Source organism: Balaenoptera borealis (genome assembly GCF_965194805.1).
Source record: "Balaenoptera borealis genome assembly, chromosome: 7".
NCBI classification, from domain to species: Eukaryota; Metazoa; Chordata; class Mammalia; order Artiodactyla; family Balaenopteridae; genus Balaenoptera; species Balaenoptera borealis.
Window position 1 is genome coordinate 96,303,081 of NC_138864.1, and position 15,643 is coordinate 96,318,723.

At 36.7% G+C, this 15,643-nt stretch overlaps 2 protein-coding genes across 8 annotated transcripts in view; one reads left to right on the forward strand and one right to left on the reverse strand.

The window, feature by feature from the left end:
* The window catches only part of TFEC (transcription factor EC), a 686,635-nt gene that overhangs the window by 293,844 nt on the left and 377,148 nt on the right, over positions 1 to 15,643 (reverse strand). For 4 of the 5 annotated variants that reach the window (XM_082400103.1, XM_082400101.1, XM_082400100.1 and 1 more), the window contains one exon: positions 12,182 to 12,234. The gene's annotated coding sequence lies outside the window, so the exon portion shown is untranslated. Of the gene's footprint in view, positions 1 to 12,181; positions 12,235 to 15,643 lie in introns of those variants that run through there. The other variant, XM_082400105.1, reaches the window with a different exon arrangement.
* Positions 1 to 15,643, forward strand: part of TES (testin LIM domain protein) — a 45,043-nt gene that overhangs the window by 25,004 nt on the left and 4,396 nt on the right. For all 3 annotated transcript variants that reach the window (XM_082400115.1, XM_082400113.1, XM_082400114.1), the window contains 4 exons: positions 10,072 to 10,324; positions 11,286 to 11,621; positions 12,583 to 12,798; positions 13,215 to 13,373. In XM_082400115.1, the coding sequence (XP_082256241.1) occupies positions 10,072 to 10,324; positions 11,286 to 11,621; positions 12,583 to 12,798; positions 13,215 to 13,373 (964 nt within the window). The remainder of the gene's footprint in view (positions 1 to 10,071; positions 10,325 to 11,285; positions 11,622 to 12,582; positions 12,799 to 13,214; positions 13,374 to 15,643) is intronic.

Consider the following 15,643-nt stretch of genomic DNA (forward strand, 5'->3'; position numbering starts at 1 on the left):
GAGAACCACTTTTGTACTGCGTATTTCCATAGGAAACGCTCTAGAATAAAAAATGTCCTCAGCTATTGAGGTTGTATACAGTATAAGTTAAAGGAGAATGTAAAATAAAATTTGGGATATTAGGCTCTTTTAAAAGCTCATTTATTTAGTAAGTTTTAGGAAACAAAGACAGTTGTTTTAAATAGTGAAGGCAAAGGAAACCTTAGCCCTCCCCAAATGATGATACAGTTCTTTATCTGGAAGGAGCTAATATGTTCCAGGGAATTTAAAATTACAAGACTTTAATAGCTCTTCCTTGTGCTACCTCTTCAAGGGACATAGCAGTTTGTCAATATGTCTGTCACGTTTTAGAAAGGTAAAGTCACTAGACACAAAATAGTTTTCATGGATTAGAATATTTCAGCTCCTAATGTGAGCGCGACTCTTCATTTGTACTCAGTGAGTTTTGTGGAGAGCTGCACTGCCCTCTGCTGGGCACAGTGCTTGCTTCACAGTCTTGAAATATACTCTTTTTAGTTTGACTATACATTTGCCAAAAACTGCTGATGAGATTTTTAAAGCTCATTCCTAAGTGATGGCATCTTTTCTCTAAAGCAGGTTAGTTTATAGTAGTTCTTATTTGCTCTATGTTATTTTTGTATTATAGATAACTATCATCTGATATTTTCAGATAAAAATGTCAGATAAGAACAGATATCTATGACATGAAAATCACTTATTTATTTTAATTTTTCCACACAATCTCATCTCCTTACCTGGGTATTGTCTGAGAATCTTCTAAGAGCCATAAAAGACTAGGGCTTTGTCATGGCCTCCAATCTAACTTGGGTTTATATAGTCTGTCCAAATGGTGTTATTTAGTAGTGCTATCTTATTCCTGGCATGAGTCCAGACACATTTCTCAGAATTTTTGATAATTCCTTGATCTTTTCACCACTGGAAGGCTTGAGGGTAAGTGCCTTTACCTCCAGATGAGCCATTTTCAGTACAGTCTTTGAAGACTTTTACGGACTTTCTAAGGCTGGTTGTCCTGAGTGTAACAAAGATTCCAGGTCTGGTCCAGGGCCACAGAACTTCAGGGCTGGGACTGAAGTGGACATGGGGTCTCAGGATCCTGTCCACTTAGCTTCCTCCTCCATCTTCACGGTGACCCTTGACTTCTGAGACCCTTAGGGCCTCATGGAGCACATTGTGAAAATCAGAGCCTAATTATTCTTCACTGTTATCAGTCTGGCCATCTATGCAGCCACAAGAATGGTCTTTTGAAAATGGATACTATTATGTACTTCCCAATAGCTTAAGAACCTTCAGTGTCTTCCCACGGGAGTTGATCCTTTAAGCAAAGTCTTTGGCCTTTGATGTTAAACCTCAATATCTGGCCTCTGCTACTGTTCCAGCTTCCCCTCCCATTTCAGGTACCTGTGCTTCAACTACTTGGACACGTGCTGTTTTCTGAAATTTCTGTGCCTTGTCTCATGTTCCCTTTGCCTGGAAAGACCCTACATCTCACCACCTGGAAACAAAAAGTCCTTCCTGTTCTCTTCAAGTCTTAGCCCAAGCACTATCTCTGAGAAGTCTTCTTTGCTCCTTGTATTAGTCAGGTCAGGCTTCTATAGCAAAATACCATAGACTGGTGGCTTAAGCAGCAGAAGTTTATTGTCTTACAGTTCTGGAGGCTAGAAGTCCAAGATCAAAGCATCAGCATGGTTGATCAAAGCATCCTCACCAGAACCACTTCCTGGTTTGTAGATGGCCACCTTGTGACTGTGTCCTCACATGTCCTTTTCTCTGTGTATGTACATAGAGAGAGAGAAAGATCTCTCTCTTCCTCTTGTTATATGGCCACCAATCGTATCAGATTAGGACCCCACCCTTATGATCTCATTTAACTTTACTTCCTAAAAGCTCTGTCTCCCAATACAGTCACATCGGGGGTTACAGCTTCAACATAGGAATTTGGGGAGGGACACAGTTCAGTCCATAGCACCCTCTTTCCCTGCTTCCGCACACTCCCAAGTAAAGTAAATCATTTTCCCCCTTAGCACCTTGTACACTTGTAGGAAGCCAGGAAATAAATACTCAGACCTCATTTTCTTCATCACTTGGACTTCCTGCTGGTGCTTTCCATTGCTGGGGACAAGGTAACACACTGCTGCAGTCCTTAGGGGTCAGCCTCCTAGGGCATATAGCACATGGTACTGTGCAGAATGGATCTAGAGAGTGAGTGGAAGAGATCCAACAGGCATGACTGTCTATTCAAGGTGTGTCTCAAAAGTTGTAAAAAGCTGAAAATGAACTGTTAGATGTATGGAAGTTTAGAGTGGGACTCGTAACTTAGCTAGCCAAACCTCATTTTACAGATCAAAGGTCTAAAACCCAAGGGAGTTAAAAATGACTTGTTTGAGCTTATTAGTTATTAATAAGAAATATACATGAACATCTTCTATGTCACACACCAATAAACACTTGTAATAGTTTTCTGTTGCTGCATAACAAATTGCTACAAATTTAGCAGGCTAAAATAACACCTGTTAATTAACTCAATATCCATTTATGCTGTAGATCAGAAGTCTAGGCAGCTAAGCTGGAGTCTCTGCTTAGGGTCCCAAAAGGCTGAAATCAGGGTGTTGGGTAGGTTGAGCTCTAATCTGGAAACTCTGGGGTCAGAATCTGTTTCCAGGCTCACTCCTCAGGTTGGTAGAATTCATTTCCTTGTGGTTGTAGGCCTGAGGTCCCTGTTTCCTTGCCGGCTGTCAGCCAGTGGCTGCTCTCAGCTTCTAGAAGCCACTCACATTCCTTAGCACTTGGCAACCTCCATCTTCTAAGCCAACAACAGTGCTTAGAATTCTTTCTGCACCTTCGATCTCTCTGAATTCCTCTCATGCTCCCAGCCAGAGAAAACTTAATATTTTTTAAGGGCTCTTGTGATTAGATTAGGCACACCTGGATAATCTCCCCTTTTCCATATAAAGTAACATAATAATAGGAATAACACCAGGGGTGAAGGTCATGGGACCTTCTTAAAATTCTGCTTACTGCTTTATTTACCTGATTGTACCTAATCCTCATAATACCTTTTGAGATAACTGGTAGTATTCCTGTTTTATATACAAGAAGTCAAAGACTAAGAAAGTTAAATAACTTACTAAGCAAGGCTTATAGATGGCAGAGCTGGAATTTGGACCCAAAGCTTGCCAAAACCTTCCTTATCACCACCTTTCTACAGGATAGAACAGAAACTCAGAACCATCTTTACACTGTCCTGCCCAGTGAACTGTGGACTGCACCAGACTATCCACCCTACATGTGGCACTTTTGCGGCATAGACATCTTGGTGGACAATAATATTTTAACTGTGAGCTCTCCTTTTTTTTCAATGCACCAGTAATTACAAGACCAGAAAAAAATAAAAGGTTGAGGAGACCTGATACTTATCACATAAGAGCTACTATCTGGTGGGCACACTTTTAAGTAATATTTAGAGATAACAAATATTTATGAAATGCAAGACAGAAACCCAAGATATCAAGGAGTTTATAGCCAATTATTTCATATCATTGGAACCACAGATCATTTATCATATAAGTAATAGAATTATTCGTTTGTCTTATCCTTGATAAATCCTTCCAATAAAAGAGTTACGTTTTACAAGAAAAGTGTTACATGAATATAGCATACATCTCTCCGGAGAATTTCTGATTGGGTTAGAGCTGGCTGAAAACTGAAAATTCCCCACCATAAATGGATTAATGCTTGTGCTGAATTCTATAACAGAGGCCCACGCTTAAGTCCATATATGTATATCCCTGTTGTAAAAGGGCAGCTTCCAACTCTTTTAAATTATTGGTTTATAGCAGTGCCATGACCATTCCTTTAAATCACTGTGACTGCTGGCAGCATGTCAAAGCACTCCAGTTGCTACTACTTGCCTTGGAAAAATAATAATTTTTACAAATAGTACTACAAAAATAATTTCTCTATTGAGGGGATGAGGGATAGTTTCTTGACTGCTTTCAGCTTGAAACTGTAAATCTATCTATCTACTTTTCTGAGGCAATGCTTTTGGTAAATTTTGGTACTCTCTCTCATGGACTTAACTCAAGAACTCTGAAGTTGTAATGTAAAATTTTGAGAATACAGTTCTGATTTGTCATGCATATTAATCTTTGCATGTGTATGTGTTAACAGCATTAAACTTTTTTGTACAAAAACTTTTTAGTACAAACAACCCTCCTCCTCCCAGGTCTTAGAGCTTCCCAGTCTACCTACCAGTCTACTCTCACATCTTTTTTAGAAAGTCATAAAAAAGACTGTTTTAAACTAACTTAATTCAGAATCCCCCCTCCCTTTTTTCCCTTCACACAACTTTAATTAACATCCCACAGAGAGCTTGGGGAGAATTGCTTTAGGGCAGTTTAGAAGATTTAGAGATAAGACAACTGTGCTAAATATGGGAACTGATTTATATACTCCCCCAAACTGCTATTGAATTGGAATGGCTCAAATAAATTTAATAAAAATAAACTATTTAAGTCTACATATATCATCAGAAGTTATGTGTGAATCATCTGAGGAAAGATACTGTACAAACCTTACAAACATAGCCCCTAGCACATGGATACTAAGCTCACCTAAGCCCTGTTTTTGTTTTGTTTCAGGTTGGCATAAAACCAATTTTTAAAAGTTCCTTGTTTTCTTAAAAGGGATGGAATCTGGGTTATTTTAGACTGAAATTAAATATATTATAAATGTCCCACTCATCCTCATGCCTTCTCTTAGATACAAAGATAATGGTATCTCTTTCTTCCCTAATTCCTTAACAAAATTCTCCTTTTAATAAATTTATTGGCTATTTTCCAGATGACTTTGAAAGTTCTTAAAAGATATTTCTAAAAATAAAATAATTTTAATTTAAATATGGGAGATTCAAATATAAAACACTGTAGACTAAAATCCCAAGAAAAGGATTTAAAACGTTTTTTAAACCTAGATAAGTAGTAGATGGCACACGTTTCCACATGGATAGCCGTTGGCACCTGGCCCAGATTTTATGGGTTTATTTCTTGCCTAGTGGTTTGTAGCTGTCCCTTTTTATTGTAGAAATGGAGCTCTGGTATTAGGAGTCTGGAAGGGATGTGGTCATTCCAGCTACTTCAGTGATGACAACTCTGACTAAAAGAACCATCCTACCCTTCTTGAGTCACATTCCTGCCAAGTGCTCTGTTACTGCAGGTTACCATGCTGGGGTAAGGATGCAGATGAGGCTAATAATATACTGGGATTTTAAAAACTATCATGAGTCAATCATAGGTTTTCCCCACTTAGAAAACTGATAATCAGGCATAGTCTGACTTCTTTAGCTACTTCTTTTTCCCTCATCACTGCTGCTATTGGTGTAGTGTTTTAACCTGATTTTTCGTGCTTTAATAAAGGTATTTCAGGTGGGTGAAGGGGTGGACAGGGAATATAGATTTTCTCAGAATGTAAATATTCCAAGAATAGCCAAGATGAAAAATAAGAAAAAATATAGAGATGGCTATTATATCGCTGGTTAATATACCTCTTTTATATAACATTTTCATAGTAAATATAATTTATATAACCATGCTACAGCTTGTCGTGTGTAGTATAGTTCATGCTTTAGAAAGCCCGCAGGCTTTATTTCACTTACTCTTTTACTATTTGTCTTTCAGATTCTAGAATCTAACTCCCCTCATTTCATAGCATATATGTTGTACTGGTGTAGAACTGGATAATAAACATTTCCAAAGGAACTCCAGTATTCATCACATCCTTGTAAAATTATTACTTCCTTCTTTAGTGAACCACTTCGCTAATATTAGTATGCATGCCATAGTTCAAAGCCATATAAGGATCTATTTATCTATATTAAGAACTAAATCCCCAACCCACCTCTTTACCCTCAGGAAGGTGTGATTTAAAACTTGATCCAAAAGCAATGTGATAGTTTTATGAATAATTATATTGTTTTTGTTAACCGAAGAACAAGAATGAAGAACATACTGTAGTAGAATAGTATGCTCCTTTCCACTAGATGGAAGTATGAGATAACCAGATGTAAGAGTCTTTTATAGCTGAACTGGAATATGCAAACTCTTCAGCGAATTCTTACCAAATAAAGAATTCTGACCAATGTGTGCACAAGGGAAGTATTTAGCCTCTCCACCTTCATATCTCTGACACTGTGAATCTTTCTTTCTCTCTCTTTCTGAGACTGTATAAGTCAGATCTAATGTTTTCAGTTTGCAAACCTCACCTTAAGAAAACAGGACACAAAAATCAATAATTATTTAATAATTTGTTATTTGGCAAAGAGTTGTTTAGTTGTTTTGTTTTTTGCTAATTTTCTGATGTAGAGAAATCCAATGATTTATATTAATTTTAAATCCATAAGAATAATTAAACTCTTAATGATGCTGATACATTTTTATATGATCAGTCATAGCATGTGTGGTTAACAACAGTTTAGTTTCTTTCTTTCTGATGAATCCTTATGACTTGTATTTCTTTGAACTTTCTTAACTGCTCTGATTAGTACCCACAGGACAAAATGAATGAAGTCACGATGGCAAGGTTGCTTTCTTGCTTCAGATCCTAAAATGAATGCACTAAGTGTGATGGATGCTGAGTCTTGTGGGTTTTTTTTCCAGACACCCTTTCTAAAATCCTAATTCCCTTCTACAGCTAAAATTACTTTAAAATGTAATCAGAAGAAATGTTGAAATGTATTGAATCCTTTTCCTATATCTGACGGGAAGCAAACATTTACTTTATCAGTTTCCGCTGTTATCTTTATTTTCCTTCTTTTTTACTTTAGGTTTAGTCTGAATTTTTCCTAACTTCCTGAATTAAACACTTAGCTTATTAATTTTTATTCTTCTTTCTAATTTGAGCATACCTTAACTATAAATGTCCTCCTCAGCATCCCTTTAGTTGTGTTCTACAAGTTTCAGGAAGTAATAGTTTTGCTTTCTTTTTTCCTAAAATGTTTTTTGTTTTAATTTCTATTGTGATTTTTTTCTTTCAACATTGAATTTTTTAAGAGTCTTTTTTAAAAAAGTACTTTGTAGTTACATTTTTGCTGATGATTTCTAACATAATTGCATTCTGTTCAGATAATGTGGTTGATGATCTGTCCTTGGGCATTTCTTGAGCCTTGCTCTATGGCATAGTAGATGTTTAGATTTTCAAAGTGTTTCAAATACTTATAAAAAGAATGTATGTTCTCCAGTCACTGGATATGATATTTTTATGTGTTGGTTAGATCAAGCTTAATAATTCAAATATTCATTTCTAATTTTTTTAGTCTCACCATAATGATGGGTTTGTTCATTTATTTCTTATAGTTCTGTTACTTTTGCTTATATATGTTGAAGTTAGGTTACTAGGTTGTATTAAGTTCAGAATTGTTATATCATAGAAGTGTTTTTAAATGTTTATTACAATGAAGTGACTCTCTTTAATAGTCATTAAAGGAAAAAGCATTAATTATATGACATTCATATAGGTATCTAACTTACATTTTGTTGGTATTTGCCTGGTTAATCTTTCTGCATCTTTATACTTTCATCCTTTCTGTGTGTTTAAAATTTAAGCATTTCTTACAGACAGCATATTGTTTAATTTTGTTGTATTATCCTTCTGAAAGCCTTCATCTTTCAGCTGGAGAAATGGGTCCATTTATTGTGACTGTTGATATGCTTGGGTTATATCAACCATCTAATTTTTGCTTTCTGCATGTCCTAATTGCTTCCGTTTATTTTCTTCTCCTCTCTTATTTGACTAATTACATTTTTATACTTTAATTCCTTTTTCTTTTAGTTTAGAAATTACATTTCTTTTTTAGTTATCTAGATATTTTAACATACATGTTTAACATCTAATGTTAATCTATATCTTCAGTATCTTCCTGAACAATATAAGGATATTAGAATGTTTTTTTAAAACTCAGATTCCTCCCTCTAACTTATATGCTATCACTGCCCTGTATTTTAGTACCAGTATATGTTTTTAACCCCACAAAGTCTCTCTACTCCTCTGTTTTCCTCTGTCACCTTTTCCAGCTTCTGCTCCTTTGCCAGACTCCTTCCTGAGTCCTCATCTTCTTCCTCTGCTCTTCCCCCAGGAAGTGAAAGTGATCTGTTCAATTAATTCCCTGACTTCCGAACTTATATTTTCTATCAGGCTACAGTTTTTAACACTAGATCTATATATCCTATAATCTACTTGATATCTTTACCCTGTCTCATAGGCATTTCACACTTATTATTTCAGTTTTGGATAACTTTCACCAACCTTTTGCCCCATACCTCAGATCTGTTCTTTTGCTTTTACGATCTAAGAAATTACATTCCTTTCACCAACTTACTCATCCTGGAAACCTGGGTTCATTTTTAAACAGACTGGACCTTCCCTTCATCATCACTATATCCACAAAGTTTAGTCAGTTTAACATTCAGGGATATCTTAAATTTGTTCCTTTCTTTTTATCTCCAACATCAAATACTGTAGTCCAAGCTATTACACATCTTACCCAGGCCAAAACAATAACCATCCAAGTTGTAAATTCCACTTGCGAAGTAGCAGTAGAATCCCTGTTATTTAGAACCTTGCCATTGCAAATTGGATGCACCATTGACATGTTAACCAGTCTCCCTACTTTCAATTATGTCTACCCCTAATTCATTCTCCATGTGGCAGGTATTACAATTTTTGAAAATGATCTAATCATGTTATTCCATTACTTAAAAGCCTTCAGTGCCTCCTGATTGCTCTTATAATGAAAGCCAAATTTCTTAATGTGCCCTAGAAGTCCCTGCATGATCTCAGGCTTGCCTACCTCTCCAACCTTGTCACCACCCCATTTACTTACCTCACTGTAGTCATACCAGACTTCTCTGATCATGGGACCTAAGGGCACAATCTCTTTCCTAATTCAGGACCACCCAAATACTCTTTCTACCCAGAATGTCTGGAGGCTTTTCTTCTCCTTTCATTACCTCTTCTCAAATACACACACATACACAATTCACACCTGTTTTACACATCCTTCAGATCTCAACCTAAATGTCACTTTCTTATGGAGTAATGTTCTTATGGAGTCCTTTCCTCACCAGTTCTAAGTCAAAATTATACCCTCTCAAAGTATCCTGTACTTTTCTTTCTTATCACAAATGCAATTATAGGTGTGTGTGTGTGTTTGTATGTGTGTGTATTTGTTTAATGTCTGTCTCCCCACCAGGTGGTAAGTTCTAGAATGTCAGAGATTGGGCCTAATTTTTTCACTATTGTGTCCTAGTATCAAGTTCATTGCTTGGCACATGGACACTCATATACATTGCGTGAATGAAAGATTACATGCCAGACCAGTCTGGGGAAGGGAGTCGGTGTCCTTCAACTATAAGAAGGCCAGAGACTTTATCTGTCTTCTTATACATAAGGGAGCGCATGATAGGTGATCACTAAGTGTTTGAAGAAATAAAAGAAGGGGGAAGGAAAGAGAAAGGAGAAAGAAAATAGAACATGAGAAAAGAGAGGAAAGGAAATTGGAAAGGGGACAGAAAGGAAATGATAAAAGCTAAACCTAAATCTTGGATTACCGTCCTTGATCAGAAAAGGATATATCAACGTCCTTCCCTCTCACTTAGGGAATAAAACAAAAAAAAAAGACAAAAACCCATGGGCAATGGCTGTTATCATGCAGTAAAATATGAAACTGCTTGCTGTGATAGTTTTTTGGTGATTTTTGTTTTATTTATATATCTGGTTGAGAGAATGAGGAATACCAGATGGGGTTATCCTCAGACATGCCCCCTTGAGCATGCACTTTTTAATAAAAACCTAACTTTTTTCAAAGTCTCATAAAGTGCAGATGCATTTATATGTTTCCTTGTTTAAATTTATGGATGGCTACTTGTAATCTCCTCACCCTCCCCAAGACTTGACTTTGCATACCATTATATGGAATATTTGTAAAAGTATATTTTGAACTATATATGTATGACTGATTAGATCTAATTAATCATTGCCTACTTATCTCCAAAATTATAGAAAAATATGTCGTAACTGCAAGTGTGGCCAAGAAGAGCATGATGTCCTCTTGAGCAATGAAGAGGATCGAAAAGTGGGGAAACTTTTTGAAGACACCAAGTATACCACCCTGATTGCAAAGCTAAAATCAGATGGAATTCCCATGTATAAACGCAATGTTATGATACTGACCAATCCAGTTGCTGCCAAGAAGAATGTCTCCATCAACACAGTTACCTATGAATGGGCTCCTCCTGTCCAGAATCAGGCATTGGTAAATAATAAGGGGGAGGGAAGTCCCTGTATTAAAGTTCATGGGCTACTTATTTAGGGCAATTCCTTTAGTGACCCTAATCGACCTCAGGTCTATTATTTTTCTGGGGTCCCCATTACTTTGACTTACAACTCCTATTGGTCTTTTGAAAGTAAGATTAGATACCTCATAGAATTTTTGACTACCTAGATAATCTGTGTTAACCTTTTCAAAGAAATGGTCTGACATTTTTAATAATTAAATGAAAAACAGATGTTTCATATAAATCTAGTAACTTCTATGTTACTCTTGAGACGATTTCTCTTAAGATAATTAAGAACATCTAAAGAATAGAATTTTCTTTCATTTTTTATAACTCAAAAGATGTTCAACACTATATTTCTTTTACTATGTAAGGCAAAAAAATGCAATTTTGTGTCAAGCTATTTCCACTAATATAACAACTAGAGGAGACATTTGGAAATCTTTTAAGAAGGTTAGTTAAATCATAAGAGTGAATCTTGTGATGATATCATTTTCTTATAGTGATGAAAATACTGATGATCCTTAGACCATTCTAAACATGCTGCCTAAAAAATTGTATTCTCTTGCAATTATACAGTTGTGTTTTTTTGGTTTGTTTTTTAAAATTTTTATTGGAGTATAGTTGATTTACAATGTTGTGTTAGTTTCAGGTGTACAGCAAAGTGATTTTAGCACATGTAAACATTAAAAGAAACTGGAAAAAAAAAGCTTTAATTTCATGAAGAAAAATATGTTCATTTTTACTGACCTCAATCTATTTATTGTACCATTTTTAACATGTTAACATCTCAAGATATTAATATTATGAAGATCAATTGTTAGTAATGGATAAAACTGATTTCTTTCTTCAGTAAGTTGATTCTAATGAGTGTTGTAAAATATCATTTATATGATGGCCAAGCATCTCCCAGTTAACACTGGTCTCCCTGTGGTCTAGGCCAGGCAGTACATGCAGATGCTGCCCAAAGAGAAGCAGCCAGTGGCAGGCTCAGAGGGGGCGCAGTACCGGAAGAAGCAGTTGGCAAAGCAACTCCCTGCTCATGACCAGGACCCTTCAAAGTGCCATGAGCTGTCTCCCAAAGAGGTGAACGAGATGGAGCAGTTTGTGAAGAAATATAAGAGCGAGGCTCTGGGAGTAGGAGATGTCAAACTACCCCGTGACATGAACGCTCAAGGCCCCAACAGAACATACATTCCTGGAGGAGACAGAAGCACCACAACAGCGGTAGGGGCCATGGAGGACAAATCGGCCGAACACAAAAGAACTCAGTATGTAAGTGATAACAGTCACGATGTTGGGCCAGTTGGTATATTTTACAGGTTCATTCCATTTCTTTGAATGGCTGGTGGGGAGGCGGGGTCGACAGGGAGGAATACACTTACTCTGTTTCCAAAAGGGAGTAGATGAGGGAAATAAATTGAATTATAATTCAGTTTAGGCTTATTTTAGAGAATTGTCTACCATGTTTGAAGCCTTGGTCTAAAGCCAGGTTTTCTGATTATTTGTTGCCGAAGATAATTGTGAGTTTTATGTATACATAGCAGTTAGCATTGGTGTCGTGCTGGAATACAACATACAATCTAGAGTCTGTTTCTAAACATAATTTTGATGTTAATTGTCTCTTCCCATAAATAAGAATAATACATGCTTAGGTTAATTCAGTTTTGCTTGTGAGAACATGCCTAAAATTCAAACTTAAATTTATGTGGATATATGGTCAATCATACTTCTAAAAAGTCTCTCTAGAGAGGGATATTGAAGTCTTTTTTTTATGCCTTGAAAGTAGAAGCAAATTGTGACACAGATGAACAAAAAATAAGAATTAAACTTACTGTAATGTGTTTCTCATAGATCCCGTTAGCACATCAACCAACAAGGCTTAGTCCTGTATTTAAAAAAAAAAAAAAGTACAATAATTTCTGAAGTAATCATTTTTGAGAGAACTACTAAAATTGAAGTGAAAATTACTATTAACCTTTTTCCATAAGCAGCTTTAATTCAGAAAACAGTGCTCTGTTACACATAGGGTGCAAGAATTAGGTTTGGAGAACCTGGAGAAAGCCAAGAGACTCCTTTTCACAAATACTAACACCATATTGCCTACATGGACAAATTACTGATTTCAGTAGAAATTATTTCCTTGAAAGTGGCTTCTCTGAATTCCTACTAAAACTGTTGATGAGAAATGCCAGTCTTAGGATGACTAGATTGTTTTGGCTGGTTTTGCTTTCAGTCCTGCTACTGCTGCAAACTGAGTATGAAGGAAGGAGACCCAGCCATCTATGCTGAAAGGGCCGGCTACGATAAACTGTGGCACCCAGCTTGTTTCGTCTGCAGTACGTGCCATGAACTCCTGGTCGACATGATTTATTTCTGGAAGAATGGCAAACTGTACTGTGGCAGACATTACTGTGACAGTGAGAAACCCCGGTGTGCTGGCTGTGATGAGGTATGTTCTCTGGGGCCACCTAAATGCAGGCTCCTTTTTGCACCCACCTATGGTTCCTTCACCATGGTAACCAGGCCACCCTTAGCGAGAAGGTAAGATGAATTAACCAAGCATTAGTTGCTTTATTTATATCCAAAGAAATTGAATGAAAAAAACTTTTAATTTCAGTCATTCTGAGTGTCCATGTTAACTGTGTTACCTAATGAAATACTGTCCAGAAACGTAAAAGATTGATTTGAACTAAACTAAATAATCACCCAAGTTCAAGCTTTAGGTTGTTTTCAGACGTCATACCCCAAAAGGTTGACTGATATTCCTTGTGGATCTAAATCCCTTATTGGTCTAAAGAACCTAGCTTGGTTATTTGTAGTAAAAAGGAAAAAACATGATTGATCTTATTTTTATCCTCTTCCCAGCTGATATTCAGCAATGAATATACCCAGGCAGAAAACCAGAACTGGCATCTGAAACACTTCTGCTGCTTTGACTGTGACAACATCCTAGCCGGGGAAATATACGTGATGGTCAATGACAAGCCCGTGTGCAAGCCCTGCTATGTGAAGAACCACGCTGTGGTAAGAGACATCTTGGGATGTGGTAGCCTTGACCTGCCTTATTTAAGCCTCCTACAAAGGAGAAACAGAAAGCACTACTCTTAAGTAGGAAGCACGTGATTCCTACCATAGGGTGTTAAAATCCAGGTAATTCAAAACAATACATGCACTGACTAGGATGAACCACCTCAAGATTCTACCTGTGCAGTTTACACTCTAAACTGCTACATGATAATCAAATCCCCACCAAAAAAAAATTCCTTAATGGGAGTGAGATTGATTGATTCTCATCATACAGATCAGATTTCACTTAAATTAAGGTATTGAGGGGCTTTTCATACGCTTTAGCTCTATTTTAATGTTTATGTTTCTGTTCTTGTTACCAGATCACCCACTGTGGCTTTGTTTTTGCTACCTGTACATTGTACAGTGCCTATTTCTTAAACTCTCATTGAATTGATATATATAGCAAAATTTGACTGGCATATTTATATTTATTTGCATGAGCCAAACATTCAAATATTTAATGTGAAAGTACATATATATATGTATACACACCCTGCTTACACAGAGCTTCTGTTGAATGATTGCCCAGAGATAGATAAATTAAATAAAGAGTAGATAAAGAAAGAGTTGACCATATGTGGTAAAGCTTATAACCCAGGGGGTATTAAAAGGATAGATGTTTACTTTACATGCAGATAAATAAGTACTAGTTAAAGATCTCCCTGAGCTATCAAGTAGAGGAGACTCCTGGCTAAGGAATAAAATGACATATTTATTATGTATAGTTCTCAGAGTATGATACAATGAAAATAAGGTAAGAAGTTTTGGTGTCAATGCCAGTTTTCAGCCTTTACCCACTGCCCCCAGATATAATCTATCAGCTGTCATTTTCTGTCAACTCTGCCTGATCGATATATCTCAGATTCTCACAGTTACAACTACTTTTTTTTTTGTCATTTGGATTATTGTAGTGACCTCTAATTTGGCCTCCCCACTTCCATTCTTCTTGTTCAAAGCCACCTTCCATAAAGATGGAAGATAATCTTTCTAAAATGAAAATCTGATCATTAAGCCTTTGCTTAATAGATCCAGCCCCTTCTTACCTGTCCAGCCACTTCTACTAGTTATCTAACCCAAATCATACATTTCCCAAGTTACCTGCATTTCATAGTTTATACACTGTTCTTTGTCTTCTGCTCACACTAATTCCTTTGCCTGATATGTCCTATTCCCTGTTGTTTTTCTAACTTATTTATTTATTTATTTATAATTTTTTTTTTTTTGGCCACACCACACAGCTTGTCAGATCTTAGCTCCCCAACCAGGAATCAAACCCAGACCCCCGGCAGTGAAAGCGCTGGGTCCTAATCACTAGACCGCCAGGGAATTCCCTCCCTGTTTTACCTGACTGTGCCTGCACAATGCTCCAGACTCAGTTTAGGCTTAACTTTTTTCAGAACACCTTTCCTGATTCCCTACCCCAAGCTCCACCCCTTTCTCTCTGGCTAGGCTGGATGCCTCTCTTCCCACAGGGCTCTGTGTGTGCTTGCCCACGTGTGTGTAATTGTTAATATCATTCATCTGTCTCTTCCACCAGACTGTAAACAGCTGGAGGATAGAGCTTGCCTCTTTATTTCCATACCCTCAATGTTTGCACTTAGGAAATGTTTGAGTGACTGACTTGTGTTTTAACATTTCTCATTTGCTTTGGGGGTCAACATGGACCTTCCTTATACCTGGGGATAAGATGTTGAATCATCATATGGCCTGATACGTCATTTAGCTAAAAAAAAAAACGCTTCTCTAAATGTTGTTGCAACAATTTCTCTACAGAAGAGAATTATCATAATGTGCATTTTACACATTACAGGGATATGTTACCTTGGTCTCAAGGACTAGAATGTAAACTCCATGAGGGCAGGGATTTTGTCTGCTTTTTTTCTGTTCTATTTCCAACACTAGAACAACACTGTAGGTACTCAGATATTTATAGAATAAAGCTTTAAACAGATGAAGCTCCTTTATTGTTACAAGCTTCTCTCCATTGCATTGCAATAATCATTGGAGAGGAATAACCGCAGATATGATTAAAAAGAGAATGAGAGAATCTCTAAATTATTTAGCTTTATAATATGGCATGATTTCTTTTAGAAGGTTTACTTTCTCAGTAAGATACACTATTGCCATTTGCTTAATATTAAAATGAACATATCTATCCATCACCTGAATAAACCTTAGCTGATAGCAAAGAGAGGTACCCATGCAACATGCTAAATGATATAAAA